The sequence below is a fragment of the Felis catus genome, chromosome E2 (assembly GCF_018350175.1).
Source record: "Felis catus isolate Fca126 chromosome E2, F.catus_Fca126_mat1.0, whole genome shotgun sequence".
NCBI classification, from domain to species: Eukaryota; Metazoa; Chordata; class Mammalia; order Carnivora; family Felidae; genus Felis; species Felis catus.
Window position 1 is genome coordinate 49,910,603 of NC_058382.1, and position 27,442 is coordinate 49,938,044.

Here is a 27,442-nt window from a genome sequence, read left to right on the forward strand (position 1 = left end):
AAACCTGACCCAATAAAACTGCAGTCTCTTTGCTGGTAGTTTTAAACTAGAAACAGGGAGAAACTGACCTCTGAGTGGGCAAGGTAAAAAGAAGGAACAAGTTCTGTGTTAAAAGGAATCTTGTTTGCAGTGACATACACCCAACTCAAACTGGCTTAAGCTCTAAAAAGGCAATTTATTATTTCACTTATTGTACAGGGATAGTTCATTGGCTTCAGACAGAGCTCGAACCAGAGATCAAACGATAACATCAAAACTCTTTCCTCTTGGTTTTGTTTCCCTCTGTGTTGACTTCATTCTCAGGCAGATTCCTCTCATGTCATGGCAAAGTGGCCCCGCCAGCTTTGCAAGTCCAGTGGGAGAGCATTTCTTCTGAGGACAATGTTAAAAGTCCCCAGGAGGATTCTGGCCTCACTTGAATTACCAAATAGCTTCTTGCCCATCCCTGCCTGAGACAGGGACTGGTGGGAAGGAGTGGTAAAAAACCCTCTTTTTAATCATGTGAACAGGATAGGACTATGGAGCAGTGGAGAAGGGATAGCTTTTCAAAGGCATTTTGACCTGTTTCTGTTTCACAACCACAAACCCACAAATGAACAGTAGTAGAGAGAAGAAGAAAATCAAAAAGCAAGTGTCTCTAAGTCAGCTGTGTTTTGCTTTCCTTCAAAATTAAAAGTAATTTGGGGCACCTAGGTGGCTCAGTCGGTTAAGTGTCCGACTTTGGCTCAGGTCAGGATCTGGCAGTTCATGGGTTCAAGCCCCGTGTCGGGCTCTGTGCTGACAGCTCAGAGCCTGGAGCCTGCTTCGGATTCAGTGTCTCCCTCTGTCTGCCACTTCCCTGCTTGTGCTCTCTCAAAAATAAACATTTAAAAAAAGTTAAATTAAGTTACAGGGGTGCCGGGCTGGCTCCGTTGGTAGAGCACGCGACTTGATCTCAGGTCGTGAGTTCGAGCCTCACATTGGGCATAGAGATTACTTAAAAATTTTTTTTTTAATTAAAAAAAAGTAATTTATAACTTTTATTGAACATGCGCTGGATACCAGATGATTTACATATATGATTGTGGTTAGTCTTCAAAAAGCACTTAAGAGACAGGTAGTGTAATTCTCACAGCTACACTGTTATCAAGTGACAGAGTTAAGGAGATTTAAAACTCGAGATTTAAGAGGAAAGACAGAGTTGGCATTGTGAAATCATTTCATAATGCTTGTTTTTTTTTCTATTTACAGTATGCCTCAAACTGCTGGATACTGAGGCACAAACAGGAATAAAAATGTTACCCCATTTTTCAGAAACTTACAGTATGGGGATAAACCTATACATAAATCAATAATTACGAGCAATATTAGAAAGTATTCTTGGAACAGAGGAAGGAGTAGCTATTATCTATGAAACAAAGTATTGAAGAAAGCAGTCTTATATGTAATAAAAAAATGGATTTGTCAATCTTGCCTTTAAAAGGTAGCATCTGAATAAAGGTTTGAAAAGTTTTAAAAAAGTAGCATCTAGTTTCACCCAACTCTAGTCCTTAAAATACACTAGCAAGATTTTACAGATGAATTTTATCAAACTATGTAAAGAATCCTTAACCCTTTCTTAAGCTTGCAGAGATTAGAAAAAGGGAATAATCACAAATTCATTTTGAGAATTAAAATCTTAATGCCCAAAACTTTGTAAGAGAGAAAAATTAGATCTCATTTATCAACAGAAAAATCCTAAATAAATTACTAGTATATAAAATTTAGTAGTGTACTAAAAAATCATGACCAGGTAGAGCTTAGCTCAAGAATGGGTTATATAGTCCATCATTCTGTCTATGAATAAAATATTCCAAACTGGGGTGCCTGGATGGCTCAGTCAGCTAAGCATCCAACTCTTGATTTTGGCTCAAGATCATGATCTCACGATTGGTGGGATCCAGCCCCATGTCCTCGGGCTCTTTGCTGTCAGTGCGGAGCCTGCTTGGGATTCTCTCTCTCTCTCGCCCTCTCTCTCTGCCTCACCCTCACTCGCATGCATGCTCAACTCACTCTTTTTTTTTTCAAGTTTTTAAAATGTTTATTAAAATTAAAAAAAATTTTTTTTTTAATTTTTAAAGTTTATTTATTTTGAGAGAGAGAGAGAGACAGCAAGCAGGGGAGGGGGAGAGAGAGGGAGAGACAGAATCCCAAGCAGACTCTGTGCTGCACAGAGCCTGATTCAGGGCTTGAACTCATGAAACCAGGAGATCATGACCTGAGCTGAAACCAAGAGTCAGATGCTTAACTGACTGAGCCACTCAGGTGCCCCTGTTTATTTATTTTTGAGAGAGATAAAGAGAGAGAGAGAGAGAGAGAGAGAGACAAAGCATGAGTGGGGGAGGGTCAGGGAGAGAGGGAGACACAGAATCCGAAGCAGGCTCCAGGCTCTGAGCTGTCAGCACAGCGCCAGATGTTGGGGCTCGAACTCATAAACCGTGAGATCATGACCTGAGCTGAAGTCGGACGTTTAACCGACTGAGCCACCCAGGCGCCCCTCTCTCTCTTAAAATAAGAAATAAACTTAAAAAAAAAATACACCAAATTAATAACTGAAGGGGAAAAACTATATGATCATCTCATAGATGAAGAAAAAAACACCAGAAATAACTCAAAATCCATGCATAAGTTTTAAAAAACCTCTTAGCAAATAGAAGGGTACTTCTTTAACTTGATAAAGGGAACCCATAAATCTACAACAAATATGACTATTATTATTTTTTAAATGTTTGTTTAGTTAGAGAGAGAGTGCATGCACACACATGCTCTGGTAGGGCAGAGAGAGAGAGAAAGAGAGAGGGAGCAAGAGAGAATCCCAAGCGGGCTCTGCGCTGTCAGTGCAGGGCTCAAACTCATAAATGGTGAGATCATAACCGAGCTGAAATCAAGAGCCAGATGCTTAACCAACTGATCCACCTGGGTGCCCCAACAGCAAATATTTAAAGCTATGGTAAATAAGGTAATATGATAGCTACTGATACTGGGATAGACAAGTACTCTAATGGAACAGAACCCAGAAATAGATCTGTATAGAAAACATACGTCAGAGGTGGCGTGACAAATCAGGAGAGAAATGAAGAACCAGTCAACAAATACAAATTGTACTGTGAAGTCGGAGGGATGAACTTTATGGCATGTGAACTTTATCTCAATATTCTCAATTAAAGCTATTAAAAAAGACTGCTGTCACTGCTCTGCTTCTCCTCAACACTGTCCTGGCATAAAAGCAATACAGTAAGAGAGGAAAAGTAAATGAGAGGCATAACAATCAGAAAGGAAGACTAAACTGTTCTTAAATGTAGACAGTGATAATCTACACAGAAAAATCCAAGAGAATCTGTAAAACTTAGAACAAGTCAGAAAGTTCAGCATGGTTGCTGGATGTCAGGTGAGTTACAAATATGGATATTGTTTCTACATACCAGCTATAAACACTTAGGGAGTATAATAGGGAAGAAGATCTCATTCTCAATAGGAGCAAAAATCTACAAGTGCAGAGGAATAAATTTAATGTCATATGCAAGACCTTCACGGAGAAAATGACAAAACATTATTGAAGGACACGAAAGATCTAAACAAAAGGAGAGATACACTAATATACCATATTCGAGGATGAGAACACCCAATATTGTAAAGATGCATTATTGCTCCAGATTAACCTATAATACAATTCCAATAAAAATCCCAACCAGTTTTTGTTTGTTTGTTTTTTGTGGAATCTGACAACTGATGCGAAATCCAACTAGAAGAGCAAAAGGCCAAGAATAACCAAGAGGTGATGAGAAAAACAAGTTGGGGAGACTTATCTTAGCAGTAGTTAAGTAATTAACACTGCACCATATGGCAATAGAGATAGACAAATAAACCAGGAAACACAACAGAAACCCAGAAACAGACCTGTGTTTAAAACGTAACAGTGACGGGGGCGCCTGGGTGGCCCAGTCAGTTAAGCATCCGTCTCTGGCAAAGGCCATGATCTCGTGGTTCAGGGGTTCCAGCCCAATGTCCAGCTCAGTGCTGACGGTGTGGAGCCTGCTTGGGATTCTCACTTGCTCCTCTCTGCTCCTTCCCCACTCACACTTTCTCCCTCTCTCCTAATAAAAGAAATAAACTTAAAAAAAAAATTATATATATATATATATATGGCATGAAAATCAAAGGGAAAATGATGGATTAGTTAATTATATTCTGTAATTGGCTATATATGGGAAAAAAAAAGGATCCTGGGGCACCTGGCTGGCTCAGTTGGAAGAGTATGCAACTCTTGATCTTGGGTTCGTGAGTTTGAGCCTCATGTTGGGTGTAGATAGAGATTAAATAAGGAAATACTAAAAAAAAAAAAAAAAAAAAAAAAATCCCCATATTACACCACACAAAAAATAACAAGAGGAATTAAATATCTAAATGTGGAAAAGTAAAACCCACAAGAAGTTTAGAATATCTATGGCCTTGGACTAGGGAGGGAGTTCTTAGTCAAGATACAAAAGTACAAATGATAAAAGGAAAAGCTGATAACTTTAAGTACATTAAAATTTTTAATTAAAAAATGACTTTTTGTACAAGAAAAAAAGTACTATAACAGAATAGGAGCCACAGAGTGATCACATTTGCAACAGGTATAAATTAAAAAAAAAAAATTTACATCCAGAATAAATAAAAAACTCTTCCAATGAATAAGATATAACAGCCCAATTAGAACAACAGGCAAAGGAGAACAACAGAAAATCCTTAACTTTACTCAAGGCCACTGTGTCTGTGGCACATTGCACCAACTCTAGAGAGTGCTTTTCACAAAGATTACAGTGTGAACAGTGCCCCCTAGAGTTGTTCAGTGCATAAGCTCTATACTAAAAGATGCAATCTTACACTGGTTGTATCTGTGGCACTGTGGAAATGCAATGGAAAGCAAACTATGGGATATCATTGCACACTCCTCAAATTGGCCAAATTATGTTGCAGCATATAAAAATGGTGGGAGGATGTGAAACATCTGGAATTCTCATAAACTGCTTCTGTGAGTGGAAGTTGGTACCATCACACTGGAAAGCAATTTCACAATATCCAGTGAAATTAAAAATGCAGATAACCCATGACTTAGCAAAGTCCACATCTAGGTATATAGCCTAGAAATATCCCCACCCATGTATAATATTCATCAACAGGACAATAGAGGGGATGATATGTGGTATATTCGTATAAAGGAAACTACAACAGCAGTAAAGTGAATGCGCTACAGCTACATGTGTCAACAGAAACAGACCCCCAAAATGGCGCTGATGAAGGAAAAAAGCGAGATGCAGAAACAGCATGATATCATCTCTATCAAATTTAAAAACATGCGGAATAATCGTACGTATTACTTACAGATGCAGACGTACGTAATGGAAGCAGAAACCACACAACTGAGGGTGGCTACCTAACAGAGGGAGGGGAACAGCCTCAGGGAGGCAGGAGATAAATGTGGGGGCTCAAAAACAACTAGTCCTATTTTATTTCTCCACAAAATAAAAACACAAAGCAAATGTAGCAAGATGGTTACCACTGATTGTGTGGTGGGTGTTATTCTTTTTATGGTTATGTTTGAAGTATTTCGTAGCTTTTTGTTTCTAAGTTACACCCGCAAGAACAGAGACCGGGTCCTTCCCGAGGAAGAGCACAAGGGGGACTCGATCCCTCACTTCCCCTTCCCTCCTCGGCCCAGGAGAGGCTGGCTCCTACTTCCCTGACCCTGCACTTGCTGAGGATGCCAAAAATAACCTTGTCCCCCAGTGGGGGAGGAGATTATTTCCCCCCCACCCACCCCCACCCTGCCTTGAAGCTACTAACTGGATGGTCACACTCTTCTCTGTGCTTCTCCGCTTTCTCCTGAGCTCTCCATGGCCTCCAGGGCTCAGGCCAGGGTCCATGTTTCTTCTCTTCCTACCCACATTCTCTCTGGATGATTTTACCTTAACTCACATCTTCAAGGACTTCCTAGAAATAGATGCCCCCCCCCATCTCTGTCTGCAGTCCATCTGTCTCTCCTGAGCCCTGAACCACTCCCTTCAAAGTGCCCACCCCTGGTCCTTATCCCGAGGTAGTACTCGGAAACTGAGCTCATCGTCCTCGGCTTGCGGCTCCTCTTCCCGGGTCCCCTACCCTGATACGTGGCACCATATTCCGTCCGTCCTGTCACCCAGCAGTAACCTGGGAGCATCCTCCTTCCTTCCTCCCTCCTGCTCATCCCCTACCTGCAACCAGCCAATCAGCCCCACTGGCTGCTGTGCATTTCTCTGCTTGGTCCTCTCCGTATGGCTCCTAACACCATTACTGTCTGGGCTTCAGCATTCCTCTTTTAATGACTCCAGTACCCCCCATCTGTGGTCTCCCCGCCACCATCCCTGCCCCTGCCATTCTAGCCTCCCTGCCGCAGAGGAGAGCGATCTTTCTAAAATGCCACTTCCATCCCAACACCCTTTTCTCACCATCCTTGAAGTGCTGAGTCTTCAGGAGAAAACCCCAAGTCCTCTCTGACTTGCCCCAGGTGGCCCTCGAGCTCCTCATACTCCGCCAGCCCAGTCGTGCCCTGCTCTCCTCGCTGGCCTTTGTATGTGGTGATTGGACCTCAGATCTTCTCGCAAACTGTCCCGCAGGCGCCGCCATTTCTCTTTGCCCGCTAACCCGTGATCCTACCGTCCGCCTTGCGCCCCTCCCCCAGTTGGGTGTTAGGTCTCTATCACGGCCACCCTCACACTGCGCTGTTCCACCGTGAAGGTACCTGCCCATCTTCCCCGTTGGTCAAGGAGGAAAAAGAGGACCGTCCCTATCCCTGCACCTCTGGCGCACAGCGTCATGCCTGCCATGCTGATGGTGTTCAGAAGGCACAGGGGGCTGGTCGACCTGGGGCCGAGAGCCTATGTAACAAGCACTGACGTGTCTTAATTTTGCAGCAGTGGCTGAAACACACGGTGGCCACAGGGAGGGCACAGGGCAGCTTTGGGCATCCAGGCACCAGTCCCAAAGGTGGCCCAAGGATCTCCAAGGAGCATTTGGAAGGAGGCAATATCAATTTTCTTATTCTCAGAAGGCTTGCTTGCTCTTCATTAGACCAAATGTCGGAACGCTTTAAAAAGTGCAATTGGCTCCCCTTTTCATCTTGATTTCCTTAGGGAGGAAAACCCCAATCCTAGTGGTTGACATCAGGGAGGCAAAGCCACAGTTAGTGGGAGGATCTACAGATACCTCTGTGATCAACAGCTTCGCTTCCTCGCCCCGTTGGCAGCTGGAGAGAGGCCGCTGCTTCCAGATGTGGAGCGGAGACGGTCTGTGCTGGCAAACGTGCGTGCCTGGTGTGCAGCGAGAGGCTCCACAAACACGTGTCCAGTAGGCTCCTCCTAAGGACAGTCTCTTAGGTTCATTAGCAAAAGCTCTGGAAATCAGGATTCGCCAACTGAAGAGTCACTTGTGAGCTAAAATACCAAGGATGGCGTTTCCTGTGTGCCGGCTAGGCGGCCCTCCTCATGGCTGTGTTCTACGTGATCTGATCTTATCCCTGAGACCCTGTTGCCAGGGGCAGCGTTGCCCTCGCTTCAGAGAGGACGGCGCTGACACTCTGAGAATGTTCTGACCGATCCGAGATCACACAACCAGTACATCCTGGAGCCGCAGTTCCATGTCTATGGCCACAACCCATCCTTGCCCTGCTAGGTCAGAGGATATGCATCGAAGGCTTGTGTCTCTCTGTGGCCCCTAGACATAAAAGTAAACATCCAGATTCTGAACGTCTGACAACAATCAGCTGGAACAAAATAATGGCGCCTCGTTGGACAAGGAATACACTTCTCAGCTCACTGCACCTACTTTCTTTACAAAGTTTCCTACTCCTGGAAATATTTGGGTTTGCAACCATTGCACCATAGTTTATGCACCTTCCTTCCTTCCTTCCTTCCTTCCTTCCTTCCTTCCTTCCTCCCTCCCTCCCTCCCTCCCTCCCTCCCTCCCTTCCTTCCTTTCCAGAGTGAGCGAGCAAACAGTAGAGCGGGAGAGAGAGGGAGAGGGAGAGAGAATCCCAGGCAGGCTTCACACTGTCAGCGGAGAGCCCGACACGGGGCTCAAACTGATGAACCGTGAGATCATGACCTGAGCAAAAACCAAAGAGTCTGATGCTTAACCAACTGGACCACTCAGGTGCCCCACCATCCATTTTAGAACAGAATTCCTCCAAACCGTATGGAAGCAAAAGACTGACCCATGTTGGCCCTCCTCTTTCGTGAAGGAGGCAAAGAGATGGGCTGCACGGCCTGGTCTGCCCACGTCCGCACAGGCGAGTGAACGCTGTGGTCTGGATCTGGCCACTCTATCGCCCCGAAGCCTTGTTTCTCCCACTGCCAGCTGGTTTCTCAGCCTGGCAGTTATGATGGGCCAAGAACAGAGGGGGGTTCACAGTGGTACTGGATAAACCAAGAACAAAAAGTACAGCGTGGAAACATCGGCTGAGGGGCGCCTGGCTGCCTCAGTTGGAGCAGGCGACGCTTGATCTCGGGGTTATGAGTTCGAGCTCCATGTTGGTCTTAAAGATTGCTTAAGGAAATAAAAAAAAATTACACACACACACACAAACCCCAGCCGAAAAGGAACTCGCTGGAGGTCAAAACGGTCCATAAGGAGTAGCAATAAAAAAGGAATCTGGTGAAATCTTGGCAGGGATGAGGGAATGTACATCGAGAAGAGCTCTTTTCTCTCAAATAACAGAATCGAATTCAACCAAGCCACGGGTGAACTGGATTGCGTGAGCACCATTGCCGAGCCAAGCTTGGGTTGCCCATGGTATAATTTCTCAGAGATCTTCTGAGGTTGCACAGAAAGGTCTTGTTGTTGAACTGAAGGGGGATGCTGGGAATGGGCCCTGTTCTCCTGCTCTGTTGTCAGGTTGGTTTCACCACCCAGGGGCCCACCGTACCTCTCCCCACGGAGACGCTGCTGAGTTTCAATGCGCTTTTCATTCTCTTGGCTGCCTGAGCAAACAGCCATCACTGTTTCCATTGTGAGCTCTTCTCCTTTTGGTGCCAAGCCCAAGTTCAGGGAACATGTGCTTGAGACCAACATTTGGCAGCCTGGGTCCCCACTTGGAGTGACTCTGTCTTTGCCTTTTTCCTATTAAGACACTTTGCTGAATTTGGAGACTGGAAAGCAATGCTGAACGCGCTTAGTTCTAAAAGCTGTTTCCTACCCCTGCTGGCTCGTTAGTAGACGAGACAAAAAACCCACACCCAAATTCAGAACCTGAGTTACTAGGTGAAGACACAGAGTTATTTCCATCCCTCTCTAGTTACTAACATGCCTGAGGCCATTCGTATCTCAAAGCGCCAATGGGCTCAGTTTCCTGGAGAAAATTTCTCTTTGCGTTATTTACCACTTTAAGAATTTCTATGAGAAGTCCTACCTCACACTTGAAAAAACTAAGCATCCTAATTGCTGGGACCCCATTTGGTACAACCGGTGACAGGTTACAAGTCAGAGATTAAATATTTTCCCCACACCCACATAGAAGTAATGGTAGAGTTGGTAGTAGAACATGATTACTTGGTTAAGTGACTTGATTTCAGCTCTGGGCATGATCGCACGGGTGGTGAGTACGAGCCCCACGTCAGGCTCTGCGCGGACAGTGCAGAGCCTGCTTGAGATTCTCTCTCTCCCTTTTACTCTGCCCCTGCCCCTCCCCGTCTCGTGTGCGCATGCGCGCTCTCTCAAAATAAACTTCTAAAAAAAGATGATGAAAAAAAACCATAATTACTTAAATATCCAGATCAAAGTTTATTCTACCATAGCAAATAACAGGACTAGGTTTTTGGTTTGGGTTTTTTTTTTTTTTTTTTTTTTTTACATTTTTAAGTTGACGTATAAATACACACAATAAAATGCGCAGAGGGTTTAAGTGGAGAGTTTAATACATCCTGACAAATATTGACACCCATGTAATCAACACTTCAATCCAAACAGATTATTCCCCAAATCCCAGAAAGGCCCCTTAGGCCTTTTTTCCCTCAACTCCCATCCCCCATCTTCCCCCACCAGGCAACAACCACTCTTTGATTTCTATCCCCCTTGATTACTTTTAGTGTGTCAGACACACATTTTAGTGTGTCTGCACATTTGGACCACAGGTGCTACTTGAGATTTGTTTTGGATCCACACCTTCCAGGAAGTCAGTCTTAACCCCAGTACAGACACATTTAGGTTTGAAGGGATTCACGTTTGCGAGATGTGAAGGCCAACTACGATTCCTCAGTATGCGGTCCAAAAAGAACTTTTGGAAAATAAAGTTTTCTTCACACTCTCTGCTTTCCTGGCTCCTTCTGTATCCCGCTTCTCCTTCAGGACAGCTGTCTTTGGGAAGACCTGCTTGAGCCCTTGAAAGGGAGCACACAGGCACATCTTCCTACTTAGAAGCCACTTCCTGCTTTTGGTGACCTTCCTGCCTCACTGGGCCTCCTCTCACCAGCTCGTCTGGCTTCCCCACGGGCATCACAAGAGGACGGTGGTAGTTGAAAACGTTAGCGTTGTCCTAAACCACTTAACTAGCTAGCAAGGGAACCGGGTTTTAGAAACTGGAAAACTCTGGCTAAGGCTTGCTCAGAACACTGTCTTAAAGCCAACAAGTATTGCCAAAGTCCAGGTGGAGGCGGCTTTCCACCAGCCACAGACACGGCCAGATCAGACGGGCCTGCTTCTCCTCCAGGCCGAGCTGGCAGCCAGCGTGGGTCATTTTCTCCGTAGCGGCTTCGTTTCCCCAGACAGTGAGCTAATGCTTGGCAACAGCAAACTCCATAAAACAAGGCATTTCACCCCGTGCTTTAAGGCAGAAATGACTACATGGAATATGCACACACACTTATTTAAATCAAGCCACATTTTTTTTTTAATTTTTTTTTTCAACGTTTATTTATTTTTGGGACAGAGAGAGACAGAGCATGAACGGGGGAGGGGCAGAGAGAGAGGGAGACACAGAATGGGAAACAGGCTCCAGGCTCTGAGCCATCAGCCCAGAGCCCGACGCGGGGCTCGAACTCATGGACCGCGAGATCGTGACCTGGCTGAATTCGGACGCTTAACCGACTGCGCCACCCAGGCGCCCCAAATCAAGCCACATTTTTAAAAGTCTGAAGAAAAAATAGTTAAAAATTATGCAAACATAGACACATTAGAATCCACTTGTGAACAAGAACAAAGGAATGATGCTGGAGTGTAAACTTCCCTCAAGAGCCAAATTTCAGAAGACGTTTTGTTAGACTACCCTCTGGAATTACAAGCGCAGCTGCCTAAAATCTGTTGGGGGAGTCCCTCTTCCTGTACAATGCCACTTCTGAGGACTTTCTGCTGTTTTGATAGTTTAAAATACAGAAACGGTTTTCTGTTTTTTACAAATGTTTATTTTTGAGAGAGAGAGAGAGAGAGCAGGGGAGGGGTAGGGAGAGGGGGACAGAGGATCTGAATTGGGCTCCGTGCTGACCATGAGATCGCGACCTGAGCCGAAGTCAGACGCTTAACCCACTGAGCCACCCAGGTGCCCCTTACATAGTTTTTTAAAAAGCCACCTCCCCACCCGTCCCCTGCCGCCAAAAAAAAAAAAAAAAAAAAAAGAAAGAAAGAAAGAAAAGTGAAACAAAGTTAACTGTGTACAGATTTGGAGCAGTAACCACAAAAGGAGGTGTTTCATGAAACCTGAAAACACAATCTCTAGATCAGGGTTTCTCAGCCTCAGCAATACTGATACTGTGGGCCAAATACACCTTTGTTACGGGGTTTGTCCTGTGCACTGCAGCATGTTAGCAGCACCCAAAGCTGGCAACGCTTGGCCCATACTGTCACACATCATTTCTGGGGGAATTCGGTGCTGTGTGTGCAACTCCACGGGAGACAGTTTTTAAATGCAGGAGGAGAGGACATGCCAGGCCACAAGGAGTCACACGGAGAAGCACCAGGGTGGGTCAGGAGGCAGAAGGAGCGAGGACATGCGTGCAACAGCCGTTATTGTAAAGGGGAGGAAGGGCCGGGGCAGGGTAAGCGGACTTGGGACTGGCTAGTTGGACTCATTTCAGTGGTCTCTGAGGCACAAGGGCTGTCCCTGGTTTTCTGGTACCTGGACCTGGGGCGATCAGGGCAGGTGGAGTGTGGCCCAGAGTGGGAGAGCCCCATAAAGCACGTGGCTGGGTATGAACTCTGGAGGGCTTACTTTCTTTTCTTTTTTTAATGTTTATTTATATTTGAGACAGAGAGAGAGGCAGTGTGCAAGCAGGGGAGGGGCAGAGAGAAAGATGGAGACAGAATCTGAAGCAGGCTCCAGGCTCTGAGCTGTCAGCACAGACCCTGATGTGGGGCTTGAACAGACAAGTTGTGAGATCATGACCTGAGCTGAAGCTGAAGCCAAACGCTTAACCAACTGTGCCACCTGGTGCCCCTGGAGGGCTCAGTTTCAATCTTTTACTATCTCTGGGAGTTGGCTAGCCTCCGTGGGCAGTCTCTCCAGGGTGAGCAAGGTGCTGGATGTCAAAGCATCAGAAGCACATGGTTGATACAGGGAGGATAGAGTCTTGCACCTGGACTGTGCCTGTGTGCCTTTTCTCTCTGCCGACGTTAAGCTGTGTCCTTTCAGGGGCACCTGGGTGGCTCAGGTCATGATCTTGCAGTTTGTGAGTTTGAGCCCACAGTTTGAGGCTGTCGGGACAGAGCCTGTTCCGGATTCTCTGTCTCCCTCTCTCTCTGCCCCTCCCCCGCTTGCGTGCGCCACGTGCTCTGCTCTCTCAAAAAACGTTCAGGGCACTTGGGTGGCTCAGTCCGTTGAGAATCTTGACTTCGGCTAAGGCCATGATCTCGTGGTTCATGAGTTCAAGCCCCACATGGGCTTGGTGCTGTCAGCCTGTCAACACGGAGCCTCCTTCAGATCCTCTGTCCCCTTCTGTCTGCCCCTCCCCCGCTTGCCTCTCCCCCCCAAAAATATTTAAAAAAAAAGATTAAAAAAATCTGTATCCTTTCGCTGAAATAAATAATAACTACAATAGCTTTGCTGCATTCCATGAGTGTCCAGTGAACCATCAAACCTGGGGTGGTCTCGGGGATCCCTTGCACTGCTGCTAAAACCATGAGGTGAAAGGGTGACTGGGAACTTCCTACCGGGATAGATAAGCTGAGCCCATTGAGCCCACTGCGAACTCGCTGGAAGTAGGACAACCAGATGTCCTGTTCCTCTTGATATGGTGCAACAGAAGTACGCAGAATCACCTGAGAAGCCCTAGGACTGGGGTGAGGGTGGGGCTGACTGAACATGGGGAGTGCCTGGCTAATGGGAACCATACTGGGTCGATGAGGGTCCCCCACCTCTAACAGAGAACAAAAATGTTCTACAATTATGGTGATGGTTGTACAACTCTGTGGATTTACTAAAAGCCACTAAATTGTATACTTTCAATGGGTAAATTTTATGGAATGTAAATTATATCCCAATAAAGCTGTTATTAAAAAACATTTAAAGCCATACAAGAATGACAGGGCGCCTGGCTGGCTCAGTCGGTGGAGTGTATGACTCTTGATCTTGGGGTCATGAGTGCAAGCCCCATACTGGGTGTAGAGACTACTTACGAATAAAATCTTAAAAGAAAAAAAAGCTATACCAAGATACTAAAGGACTTTGAGAAGAGCTTTGGATAATCCTGACACGGACAACTTCCCTTTCCATCAATAATTTAAGGAGCAGAGAGGTTGAGAGTTAAATATTAGATGGTGGTTAAAAGAGGATGGGTAGCTAGGTCTGCTGCTGATTTGCTATACGGACTTTTGGCCTGTTAGACAGAACTCTTTCATTTGAAAGCCACAGACAACCTACTCAGATAGGCTTAACCCAAACAGCCGTATGAATTTATCTCACATACTTGAAGTCCAGGCTGGGCACTGGCTTCAGGCATCCAAACAAGGTCATGGGAGCCGATGCTTTTGGCTGTTTCCTGTTTTCTTGCCTTCATTCTCAAGCTGGCTGCCTCTGTGTGGAGGCAAAGGCAGCCACAGACAGTCCCACGAGTCTGTGGTCCTTGGAGCTTCTGATCCGAGAGGAGACAGCATCTTTCCTGCTCACCCTGGCAGTAGTTCCAGGATTGTATGGCGCTGCCTCACAATCCGAGAGCTGGGGAGTGAGGTTTGCTTCAGCCAAGTCCCACAGATAGAGCAGGAAAGGATGACCCTCCGAGGGAAGAAACGGCACATATCCACTATGCCAAGGGAAGCTCTAAAACTTGCAGAGGTCCGGACACCATCTCAGCCCAAGAAATACTTGCCAGATCGATGTGGGAACACACAGAGCGGAGCTGCTGCAGAGTACCTTTCAAGCGTCACATTCCAAGTTCTTACTCCATGTTTTAGAGAAGCAATAACATACATTAGGACAGATGCCAAGGGCATCAGCGAGGTGATGTTTTAGCAGAGAGAGATACGTCAGTCAAGTATGGATAGTTCCATGTTTCAGGATTCTGTCCATATTACCCAGAAGAGATATGTCACTCTGGTAGATGGCAGACTTTTTTTTTCCTGACTCAGCCACAAGAAAAGCTAAGGCTTGTCCAGCACAAAGGAAGAAGCCGTCCAGTGTGAGCAGCTGAAAAACACTCTGCTACTAATAAGCTCTTTGCAGTTTGCCATTTTATTTAAACTGGTGATAATCCGGTGGGTTTCTGATCCAGGATCCAAAGGCCTGCTTTCGGAGCGCACTCCAGGCTTCCTGGTAAGTAGACGCAGCCTCCTTGTACTCGTGGTACGTCTCTAGCTTCTGCGCCCTAATGCACACACACCGCCAAGCACACAGGTTCTCACTGATCAGCTCAACGTGGTGGCCAACTGAGCAATCAGCTGGACAGATGTCTAAGCAGAGACTAGGAACAGATCTAGGAACGGGAGGATTTTGGTACGCTTTCCACCAGCTACTCTCTCTCCAATGTAGGAAATTCACTAGAAAGCAACACGGATTGAAACAGGGGAGAAAAGGGGGCACCTGGGTGGCTTAGTCAGCTAAGCGTCCGACTCTTTTGCCTCAGGTCCTGATCCCATGGTTTGTGAGATCGAGCCCCATGTTGGGCTCTATACGCTGACTGCACTGACCACGTGAACGCTACTTGGGATTCTCTCTCTCTGCCCTCCCTCCCCCGCCACGCTTGCGTGTGAACTCTCTTAAAATAAATAAATAATCATTAAAAAAAACCCAGGTGAGAATAAACAATGCTAGTCTTGTCTGGTCCTCCTGGTATCAGATAACACAAGAATAACTATCTACTTTTTGGTTTAAAGAGTTCTGGGAAATGGCTTACTGCACAGTCCCGTTCCCCGTAAGACCCAGATAGGACTCATGGACGCCCCCCCTTGGCTTACCTATGACGGATCCTCAAACTCCCATTCTCTGTCTCATAATGACTAGCTGAACTGTTTCCATCCACATACCAATCTCGACAAAATTCTTGCTTCCTTGACCAACATTAGTTATGCTTCTGTCCTTCTCCCAACCCTGAATTATGACCCACCCTCAGCCTGAGCCAGCATCACAATATGCAGGGACCTATTCTTAACGGCTCCTCCTGACAATTGACTGATCTCAAGAAAAGATGTTTCCTGTCTACTCGACCCATCACACCAACTGCGCATTCCATGCCCCCTGCCCTGTTCTTTCCGGCCTTGTTCACTGCTCCCCACAAAGGGATACTCCTTCCCGCATGCCCTGGAGGCTTACAGACCTTAGGACTGGAGTGTCTTTGCTATGGCATCAGTCCTGCTGCTGCTGTTAACAGCCCCTCTCTTACTGCAATGATCCTTTTGAGTAAAGTCTCTCCTGACCTCAGTCCAGATTTGTTTTCACCGACACATAAAATGTATGGAAACCTCCTGGTCAGTTTGATTCATTTTTCCAGACAAAAAAACAAGCAGAGTGACTCCTGACCAAACTGACTGGAGGGCATCACTACCAACAGCAGTACGCATGACGGTGATAACAAGTGGTCAGCCTCTTCAAATAGACTTTTCTAGCAACACCTTGGCTTCCCCTCTGCTGTACAATAAAGAATTTGGCCGGTCTTGTTGCCGGTTCCTGGGAGGGAACCTTCAAACCCCCAGGATTTCCCAAGGGGTAGAAATGTCTTTGTTGGGGCACCTGGGTGGCTCAGTTGGTTGAGCGACCGACTTCGGCTAAGGTCATGATCTCACGGTTTGTGAGTTTGAGCCCTGCGTCGGGGTCTGTGCTGACAGCTCAGAGCCTGGAGCCTGCTTCGGATTCTGTGTCTCCCTCTCTCTCTGCCCCTCCCCCACTCATGCTGTCTCTCTTTGTCTCAGAAATAAACATTAAAAAAAAAAAAAGAAATGTCTTTGTTATTCATGGTGGACCCCTCTGATCACACCTGAGTTTATACTTAACGAGGTGACTCCTGATGGGCCCTAGAGAGATCTGGATGGGGCTGGCCCTGCCAGAGAGACTAACCACAGAGTGGAGTTGGTCTGACCTCCTGATGGGAGGGGAAGATGGAGAATGAGTTCAGTCACATCATGTGGCCAATGAGTCATTCAGGTGTATGTAACACAAGCACAGGGAAGACACTGGACGCTGAAACTTGGGTCCCCTTCTGGTTGGTGACACACAGTGATGTGCTGGAAGGGTGACACATCCTGAGGACACAGACGAATTGTGTTTGGTACCCTCTCAGACTGTGCCCTGTGTGTCCCTTCTTTTAGCTGGTCCTGATCTATATTCTTTAGAATAAAAAGTAATTGTAGGTATAGTGCACTCCTGAATTTGAGTTGTTCCAGTGAATTGTGAACTTAAGGAGGTAGCAGGAGCCCCTGAGTTTGCAGTCAGTGGTCCCAAGCGTGAGGGGCTTGGGGGCCCTGGAGCTTGCATCTGGAGTATGAAGTGAGGGCACTGACCTTGAGTAGCTAAGTGTCTGGACTACCCACCCACTGGCCCCTGGAGCGGTTTTATAGTTCTTTACATTCCTGTTTGGGAGCAATTTCAATTGTAAGGCTGCAGCAGAGGAAGAGCAGAGTGATGTTCCTAATAGACTCTATTGCCCTCTAAGCAATAGGGCAGCCCTATATGTCTGCCCTGCCTTCCACCTGGAGGGGGGCAAAGGGGGGGCCTGGAGCAGACCAAGCCCCAATTCCCCCCCAGTCTTCTGTAACCCTGCACCACTAAACCACCCCTCCTGTACACCTCAGATCTGCACCTGCAGTCGGAGCCCGGGGAACAGAGGCACATGCGGGTGATAACTAAGTGTCCACTGGCCCATTGAGCCACCACTCCTGCCAAAGCTTCCTGCCATTTGTAAACCAGAATTAAACCACAAGTCGTCCTAAATATGAAAAAAAAAAATGGGTCAACAGAGTCACCTGAGGGAGTCTGGCCACTTGTCCTCTGAAATACTGCTTAGCAGTTTCTGAAATGATCTAAAGAGTTCCACTTTGCTGATTTGGGATCTGTTTGGAAAGACAAGACAAAGAAGATTTTTAATGAGTGTTTGATATACACCAGGCCCCTGTCAGGGACACTGGGCTTCCCCTGGTATCTTTCTTAAATTTGAACGTGCAGGAACGCCCCCCCCCCCCACCTGTTCTTCACATGAAGAAAATGTAGACCTGATTGGGGAGAGGTTAAAAAAGTGAATCTCCTCTTAAGAAATGTCATCAGCCATGAAATCATGAAGGTGACAGTCTCAAATGGGGTGACAACAGAGGTGGGATTACTAAATTCCCCCCAGGACCCCTGCCAGCCATGCTGGGCTACTTCTTCCTAAGGGCGCCGGCCCTGTGGGTGATACGGCTCACGACAGTGAAGCTGGGTTTCAGGCTTGAGTGGTGCTCCCCACGTGAACCTCGGTTACAAAGTCCACTCGGACAAGCACCGGAGGCAGAGCCTCCAGACTCCCCCGCGGGCACTGTGGGCCTTCCTTTGCTTCTAACCTGAAGCTTCGTGCAGGCCACAGCTCGGGACAGTGAAGGAAGTGAGTGCGGATTCCTCACCAGCCCAACTGGGCTCTCCTGGCTCTGCCCATCCAGGCTGCCGGGATCTGGATCGTGTGCGCCTCCTTCTTTCCTCGCTATACGCAGTTCACGAGCTGATGCAGAGGAGGCAGATGTGTGTGCCAAGAAGCTGCTGTCTCATCTTTACACATCATACCCTTCCCCGTCCTCACAGACTGTCCATGTGAGCTGTCCATCAGCTCGGACCCTGTGGCCATAGTAGGTATATGTGAAGTAGGGAAGTGTACATTCTGCCAGAGAGTTCCCTCACCTGGCGGGCACGGAGGCTACACTGCAGCAATCATCGCTTAGCGGGGGTCCTGAGCCCTCACACTCTCCCTGGGCTTGAACTGGGCCCAAGTGGCTGCCGGCGCTTAGGAATGTAAGGTTCCTTTAATGGTAAAAAGAAAACCCAAAGCCAAGAAACTAATGAAACTTATCTCATTAACAGATTAAAAGAGAAATGTAATGTCATTATGAGGAAAAAATGTGCAGAGAAGCACTTGTGAGAATTCAACAGCCACAGAATGATTTAAAATCTTTTAGCAAACGAGGACTAGGAAAGACAGCATTTACATTCATAAAGGGTATCATTAAAAACCTATAGCAAATTCATGTCCTTAAAATCAAGAATAAGACAAGGGCATCGAGGTGCCTGAGTGGCTCAGTCGGTTAGGCAGCCGACTCCGGCTCAGGTCATGATCTCGCGCTCCGTGAGTTCGAGCCCTGCATTGGGCTCTGTGCTGACAGCTCAGAGCCTGGAGCCTGCTTCGGATTCTGTGTCTTCCTCTCTCTCTGTCCCTCCCCCATTCGCGTTCTGTCTCTCTCTGCCTTTCAAAAATGAATAAATGTTAAAAAAAAAAAAAAAGACAAGGGCATTGCTTTCACAGCTTCTTGAGACCAGCTCTGAAAATGTTTCCAGAATTCTTCCCTCTGGAGGAACAAACAGCACTTTCTCTTATGAATGTTTCTGGCGTAAGTGAATGGCCTTGTGAGTGATGTTAAGGTATTATATCTATACAGACGGGGGATGCTGGGAACCACTCCTCTGCTGAACAAGAACTCCCTCCAGAGAAGAAAGGCCTTTCTCAAGACCTAATCAACAGCAGAACAGAGTGGCCATACTCGTAATTCCTCTGTCAATGAGACCTACTCAGTAATAACCACTCATGTCATTTGTGGAACATAACAATCCTCCTGGCTGCTAGCTACTTCTCTCCAAGGAGCCCTGGTTCCTTTCAGCAGCAACAATTATGTTCTTAGATATTAGGCTCTCCCTGGTAAGTTGGTTGACATTGCTGGTTGGGGCATCAGAGAGCTAGGAAAATTATATATACATAAACAATTTCTTAAAGATGACACAGGTTTATGTAGGTGTTCTTAATCTAGCACTATCTTTTAACATATTTAGGCACACTTAGGGTTGTTGTTTTTTGTTGCTGTTTTTAATCCCTCATGCTTTTCTTTTATAATCCAATGAGCCACGTAAATGATCTCTCCAGGATGCTCTGGGGTGGAATGAGGATTTGCCACTTTAGGGAAAAGAGCAAAATGAAGCTTCTTGAAAATGAGGGTCTTTTACCTGGTGTCTGTTATCGGGTCGCGTTGTTTGGAAAAGAACACAAAGACTTAAGTATTTTCTTCTCGTATTGTGTTAGCATATTAAATGTCTCTAACATCCGTCTCCTTTCATATGCCCCGCGGTGGTAAAGAAGGTGGTCCTAGGATGCCAGGGCTTGGGAATGAGTAGTGAGAGAACCTGCTCTCTCCCCAGCAGCTGTAACTCTTTAGAATAAAAGAAACGCTGACTCTTCTGCACATAACATGAAGCTTCACTGGGCAACTGAAGGGGAAACCAACCTTAACAAGGTGTTTGCTGCGAGCCTGCACCACATTCGCTTTCACTTCTCACCACGTTCCTGGGTGACACATACTCTTAGTTACCCTTGCTTTGCTGTTGGGGAAACGGAGGCTCAGAGAAGTAAAGTAATTTGCCTAAGGTGTCACACACTGGAGAGAAAGGGAACTAGGAATTAAACATCAGTCTCTTGGACTGCAAAGCTCCTGCTCTTTCTCCCATACACTTCTTCCCTGCAAGGAGTCTGCCTCCTAAATGGAGAGACACCTACAACACGTCAGGGACCTCAGATCATCTACTCCAACATCCTCATCTTACAGATATGGACACACGGAAGCCCGGAATGCAACTGGACTCGTTCAAAGTCATGTGGGTAACTGGAGCCAGAGCGAGCTTGGGAACATGAGGTACTCCTCATCAACAGAAAGCACTGACATATCGGGATAAGCCAGAGAATATAGCACTACAGGAGTTTGAAGAGAGGTTCCAGGAGGCAGCGAACCTGGACCTTCTGGACCTACAGCAACCAGAAGGCAGTGGTGGTTGAGCTGAACTTTCAAGGTAAAAGACGGTGTGGACTCCTAGTGAAGAAGAGCATTTAGACCTGAGCGAAGCACAAACAGGAGACACCGTCAGGTGGGTGGGGCCAGGGGGAGCTGCTTCGGGCCTGTCGCTGCCGTAGAGCAGAGCTGGAACTCTGCAGGAAACATGGTCCCTGTGAAGGCAGGACCTGCTCTGCTCACACACCCTGGTCTGTGGCTGAGAGCTGGTCCCTTGGGAGATGCAAATAGTGGCCTGAAGCTAGGAGGTCCTCGGGGGGAAAAACTGGTCCCAAAACCTCCACCCCTAACAAGTTTGTTAATATCACTCAATTCAACAGCCTGGGCTAACAGGAAAGGGTCTGGGTCTGCAGACTGGGCCATCTGGACCCTGCTGAGTGGCTGTAGAGAACAAAACCTTCTTTTTTAAGGTCTAAAACTATGTAAGTTATTTTTGTCTGTGTTGAGGCTGGCAAATAAGCATATTAAAAAGAAGAAACAGATCCACCTGTGAACTTTAATTATAAATTTTTTTTTTAAGGACATACTAAAGAAATGGAAAAGCAACTCAAGAGTGAAAAGAACTACAGTTGACCCTTGAATAACATGGGTTTGAACTGTGCGGGGTCCAGTGACACAAGGATTTTTTTCAATAAATACAGTATTATACATGTCTTTTCCTTATGACTTTTGTAATAACATTTTTCTGGTTTGCTTTATGGTAAGAATACAGTATGTAATACATACAACATATGAAATACATGCTAATCAAGTGTTCATGTTATCAGTAAGGCTTCTAATCAACAGCAAGCTATTGGTGGTTAAGGTTTTGACCAATCAAAAGGTATAAATGGATTTTCAACTGTAAGGGGGGTCAGAACCCATAACCCCCCCAGGGTTATAGTTCAAGGGTTAACTATACCTGTAAAAGGTAGAAAGCCTACAACAGTCACTCAGTGGCAGCTCAGTCCATCTGAGATGTAAATGCCTTTGGTGGAGAGGCCATTTCCCTACAGCCCATCCCACCCACAGGCTACTGAAGACTACCAGTGGCTCACTGGGAGGGAAAAGTAGAGTAGGATCTGCTGAGCATTTAGAAGAAGAAAAACCAGTATGGCAGATGCATGACCCTTGAAACACACGGGGAGCCTCATGTCTAGCAGACTACATGTTGTACATTTCAGTCGAAGCCAATATGAAGACAAAAAGTCCTGCTTTCATGGTTGCCTTTCTGATAGGCCAATCACTGTGGAGCTTCATAAATGATTCTTGGCTTCCAAGCTTGACCTATAAAACCAGAATCCCTAGTGGTAAAGCCCAAGAAAGTGTTCTTTTCAACATTTTCCAAGGGAAAGAACAGTCTTTCCAAAAAAAAAAAAAAAAAAAATGATGGCAGGACAACTGGATATCCCCATGCAAAAGAATGAGGTTGGACCCCTACCTCACACCTTATAGAAAAATTAACTCGAAAGGGATCAAAGTCATCAACCTAAGAGCTGAAACTAAAACTATGAGAAGAAAACAAAGCAAATCTTTGTGATATTGAATCAGGCAATGGTTTCTTACCTGTGATGCTAAAAGCACAAACCACCCACGAAAAAACAGATTAAACAGACTTCATCAAAATTTAAAACTTCCATGTTTTAAAGGGCACCTTCAAAAAGTGAAAAGACAACCCACAGAATTGACAAAAAATACGTTCAAATACATCTGTGATAAAGGACTAGTACCGGAATATATCAAGAAACCTTAAAACTCAACAATAAAAGATAAATAAAACCAAGTTAAAAAATGGGCAAAGGATCAGAATAGGTATTTTTCCAAAGAAGATATACAAAGAGCTAATAAGTATATGATAAGATGGTCAACATCAAAAGAAGCTTAAAACAATCATTAGGGAAATGCACAGCAAAACTACAATCATATAGCACTTCACAGCCACAATGACTACAATAAAAAGAGACAATAATGAGTGTTGTAAAGGATGTAGGATAATTGAAACCTATACATTGCTGGTAGGAGTTTAAAATAGTGCAGCTACTATGGAAAACAGTTTGGCAGTTCCTCAAAAAAAGCAAAAACAAAAAAACCTCCTGAGGTTATCATATGACCCAGCAATTCCATTCCAAGGTATACCCAAGAGAATTGAAAACATACGTCCACCTAAAAGATTCTATAAATGTTCGCAGCAGCATTATTCCCACAGCCCCAAAGTGAAATAACCCAAATATCCATTAACAGAAGAGTGGAGAAACAAAAAGTGGTCAGATCCAGACAATGGAATGTAGGAATGAAGGACTGATACATGTTACAACATGGATGAGCCTTGAAAACTTAGGCTAAGGAAATTAAGTCACATACTGTATGATTTCATGTAGTGGGAAATCCAGAACAGACAAACCCACAGACATAAAGGAGATTCATGGGGCTGGAGAAGGGCATGGGGAATGACAGCCAGTGGGTGCGGGGTTTCTTTTTGGGGAGATGAAAACGTTCTGGAACTAGATAGTGGTAACACACGACTGCACAGCCACCATCTCCTTCTGCCCCAATATGCTGTACCTGGCCTGAAGGCACCTGATTGCCTTCCGTGTTGTTCCCTGTGGAAAGCCATTGGCAGTGACATCCAGTGGCTGCTCAGGAACCGCACTCCAGCTGATGGCTATGAAAAGACAAGATTCTGCAATTAAGACTGTTCAGTTTCCTGTGAACATCAGAGGTGTTTTAACAAAAATATTTCCCTGCGTCTGCAGACTCAGGAGAGTTGGACATGACATCAGAGTCAATGGTTGCCACTCTGATGGATGGCCTCCAGAATATGGTAATATAAAGTGGTTTGTGATTCATCACCATCATCATCATCATCATCATCATCATCAAATCTAATAACCATTAAGCATTTATCATATGCTGGACACAAGGTAATTGAATGAAATAGAATTTCTCATTTAATCCTCATAACAGCCCTAATAAAGAATGATAGACTTTTCTTCCACTCCTTAATCCCCATCACCTATTTTCCCCATCCTCCCTCATTCTACCCTCTGGTAACCATCAGTTTGTTCTCTATAGTTAAGAGTCATTCCTTGGTTTGTCTCCATTTTTTTCCCCTTTGTCATTTGTTTCTTACTTCCACATGAGTGAGATCATATGGTATTTGTCTTTCTCTGACTTATTTCACTTAGCATAATACTCTCTAGCTCCATCCATGCTTTGCAAATGGCAAGATTTCATTTTCTTTTGACTAATATTCATTGTGTATATACATTACCTCTTCTTTATCCATTCATCTGCCAGTGGACACATGGGCTGTTTCCATAATTTGGCTACTGTAAACACAGGAGTGCATGTATCCCTTTGAATTAGTGCTTTTGTACTTTTTGGGTAAATACCCAGTAGTATGATTACTGGATCATAGGGTGGTTTTATTTTTAATTTTTTTAATCTTTTTTTTTAATGTTTATTTATTTTTGAGAGAGAGAGAGAGAGAGGGGCAGAGAGAGAGAGGATCCAAAGTGGGTTCTGCACTGACAGCAGAGAGCCCGATGTGGGGCTTGATTTCACCAACTGTGAGATCAAGACCCGAGCTGACGTCGCATGCTTAACTGAATGAGCCACCCAGGTGCCCCTATTTTTAATTTTTTGAGGAACCTCCACACTGTGTTTCACAATGGCTGCACCAGTTTGCATTCCTGCTAACAACAGTGCAAGGAGGTTTCTTTTTCTCCACATCCTTGCCAACACCTGTTTCTTGTGTTGTTGATTTTAGCCATTCTGACAGGCCTGAGGTGATAGCTAACTGTAGTTTTGATTAGCATTTCCCTAATGATTAATGATGTTGAGCATCTTTGCACATGTCTGTTGGCCGTCTGGGTGCCCTCTTTGGAGAAATGTCTATTCAGGTCTTCTGCCCATTTTTTAAACTTGGATTCTTTACGAAATGATATTCTTACCTACAAATGAAGAACTTGAGGCTAAGACAGGATAAGTAAGTTGCCCAGAGTCACGGAGAGCATGAACCTGACCTAGGGTGGGTGTTTCCCAAGCCCACACTACTTTTTTAAAAAATTTTTTCAATGTTTATTCATTTTTGAGAGAGACAATACGAGCGAGCGTACAAGCTACGAGCAGAGGAAGGGCAGAGAGAGAGGGAGACACAGAATCCGAAGCAGGCTCCAGGCTCCAGGCTGTCAGCACAGAGCCCAACGCAGAGCTCGAACCCACAAACCGTGAGATCATGACCTGAGCCGAAGTCGGTCACTCAACTGAGCCACCCAGGCACCCCCCAAGCCCGCACTATTGACCACTGAGGTAATAAACTGCCTTCCCAGGCTGGGTGGACGCAGTGCCCCCCAGGCCACCCCACGGTCTGGGGAAAAGTCACTCCAGGGCAAGGGGAACCAGGTTACCTTACCTGCGCCACAAGGAACAAGTCGGCCTGGGCTGTCAGCCCTTTTTGCCTGCACTGCGCCGCGGCTCTGTTCAAACAGTAAACCGGACTGCTGTATTGTCACTTCTTGAACTCCAAAGCCTTTGGGTAAAGCTGAGACGTTCTGACACCTAATGTGAGGGAAAATGCATTTGGTTTAGGCCCTCTGTTTGAGGAAGAGAATATGGAGGACTGTGGACCACTTCATCCCTGAGTCTCGGCGAGAGGGCATAACAGAACAGAATCTAGATCATATGAACCTCATGGCTGAAGGGAGATCCCTTCCCATCACTCTGAAGTGAAAACGATGAATTGAGTCACCACCCCTCAGTGACTTTAGTGACTCCAAACTCCACTCCTGGTACTGGCTTTGAAAGATGTGAAAACCTTAAACAGAAATATTAACTTGTGGCATCTGCTTCCTAGGGAATCCTTTACACACACCAGAAACTCAAACCATACTATAATATAAAAGTTTCATTTTTTCCTTTTGTATCTTTCACACAATCTACAGGCCAATGTGGTGCTGCTCTGGAACTGAGGAGACAGCAACTTTAAGGTCTCAGAATGGGGAAAGCACAGGAAACTCAGAAAATATCTTGCACACAGTGCCTAGAGTTGCCTTTTTAAAGTTTATATATTTGAGAGAGAGAGGATGCACACGCACGTGAACATGAGTGGGGGGAGGGGCAGAGAGACAGAGGGAGGGAGAGAATCCCAAGCAGACTCCATGCTGTCAGTGCAGAGCCCGATGTGGGGCTTGAACTCATGAACTGTGAGATCATGACTGAGCAGAAATCAAGAGTCCGATGCTTAACCGACTGGGCCACTGAGGCACCCCTGGGTTGCTTTATTTTTTAAAAAACATCTTATTAGGGGGCACCTGGGTGGCTCAGTCAGTCGGGTGTCTTACTCTTGATTTCGGCTCAGGTCATGATCCCAGGGTCGTGGGACTGAGCCCTGCACTGGGCTCTGGGCTGAGCATGGAACCTGCTTCAGATTCTCTCCCTCTGTCCCTCTCCTGGCTCGCACAAGCTCTCTGTAAAACAAAATAAAATTAAAAAAACACCCAACATCTTATTGGGATATAATTTATATACCATAAAATTCATCCACTTAAAGTGTAAAATACATTTTGTTTTTGGATATTCACAGAATTGTGCCAACGTCACCACAGTCTAAGTTTACAGTTTCATCCCTTCAGTAAGAAACCCTGCACCTGTTAGCAGTCACTCCGCATACCCTTCTCCAGCCCTTGGCACCCACGAATCCCCTTCTAGATTTGCCCGTTTAGGACATTTCTCTACATAAAATCATACACTATGTGGCTCCTCTCACTTGGCATCAAGTTTTCAAGGCTCATCCGTGTCGCAGCTTGTATCTGGCCTTCACTCCTTTTGGGGGCTAATATTCCACCATAACAGTCCACCCCCTTTTGTTTATCCAGCTGACGCACACTTGGGCTGTTTCAGGTTTTGGCTACTATGACCTACCTTGCTATGAACATTTGTGTACAAGTTCTTATGTGGATGTATGTTTTCATTTCTCCTGGGTACGTACCCAGGAGTGGAATTAGTGGGTCACACCCTGCAGCTGCTCCCTGGACTGAGCCTCGGGGGAGCAGCACATCTGACACGACAGGCTTCCCCTCCAGCCATGGCCTCATCCTGCCCTCAGTTACCACAGCCTTAACTGGGTCTGGCTGCCCTTCTTTAGGGAGACCACACTTCAGTGATTAAGCTTTGTCTTTTATCTTTTGAAAAATTAACACTGATGTTGATCGTTTTTAAAAATTATAACAATATATATATATAGGTACTGCAGGAAAATTAGAAGACAAGAGTAATTGCAAAGAAGAAAAAAAACACCCATAACATCACAACTCAGAGGTAATCATTCTAATAATTTGGTATATATTCTTTGACAGTTTTTTTTCTATGTGCACATATACTTTAAGACCAGGGGCACCTGGGTAGCTCAGTTGGTTAAGCGTCCAACTCTTGATTTTGGCTCAGGTCATATCTCACAGTTTGTGGGTCTGAGCCCTGAGTAGGGCTCTGTGCTGACAGTGTGGAGCCTACTTGGGATTCTCTTTCTCTCTCTACCCCTCCCCTGCTCACACGTGCTCTCTCTTTTAAAATAAATATATAAAGACCAAAATGAACTTAATTGTATCTTTTGACTTGCTCTTTGAACATCATGAACATTTCCAAGTCAAGTTTTCATCAATATTAGTTTTAACAAAAATCTCTTGCTGGCCGTTTCCTTTTCTTTTTTAAAAATGACTACATGGGGTGCCTGGATGCCTTAGTTGGCTAAGTGTCCGACTCTTGATCTCAGCTCAGGTCTTGATCTCAGGGTTGAGTTCAAGCCCACGTTGGGGCTCTGTGTTGCGTGTGGATCTGGCTTAAAAAAAAAAAAAAGACTACACACAAAGCTAAATGTTTGAGCACTTTCTTAATTATCTCCTTAGGACAAATTCCTAGCAATGGAACCACTGAAACAAAATGCATGGATTTCTTTTAAAGTTTTTGTTTATTTATTTTGAAAGAGAAAACATGCATGTGTGAGTGGGGAAGG

General features: G+C 45.5%; 1 protein-coding gene across 20 annotated transcripts in view; it reads right to left on the bottom strand.

The window, feature by feature from the left end:
* Positions 1-27,442, bottom strand: part of ADAT1 (adenosine deaminase tRNA specific 1) — a 44,870-nt gene that overhangs the window by 8,077 nt on the left and 9,351 nt on the right. For 7 of the 20 annotated variants that reach the window (XM_006941745.4, XM_045046899.1, XM_019820068.3 and 4 more), the window contains 4 exons: positions 24,848-24,993; positions 22,996-23,095; positions 17,407-17,493; positions 13,882-14,816 (listed from right to left, as the gene is read on the bottom strand). In XM_006941745.4, coding sequence (XP_006941807.2) covers positions 14,684-14,816; positions 17,407-17,493; positions 22,996-23,095; positions 24,848-24,993 — 466 coding nt within the window. In that variant the 3' untranslated portion in view covers positions 13,882-14,683. Of the gene's footprint in view, positions 1-4,358; positions 7,747-7,776; positions 7,796-13,881; positions 16,687-17,406; positions 17,494-17,976; positions 18,132-22,995; positions 23,096-24,847; positions 24,994-27,442 lie in introns of those variants that run through there. The other 13 variants (XM_045046900.1, XM_019820070.3, XM_019820076.3 and 10 more) reach the window with 11 other exon arrangements.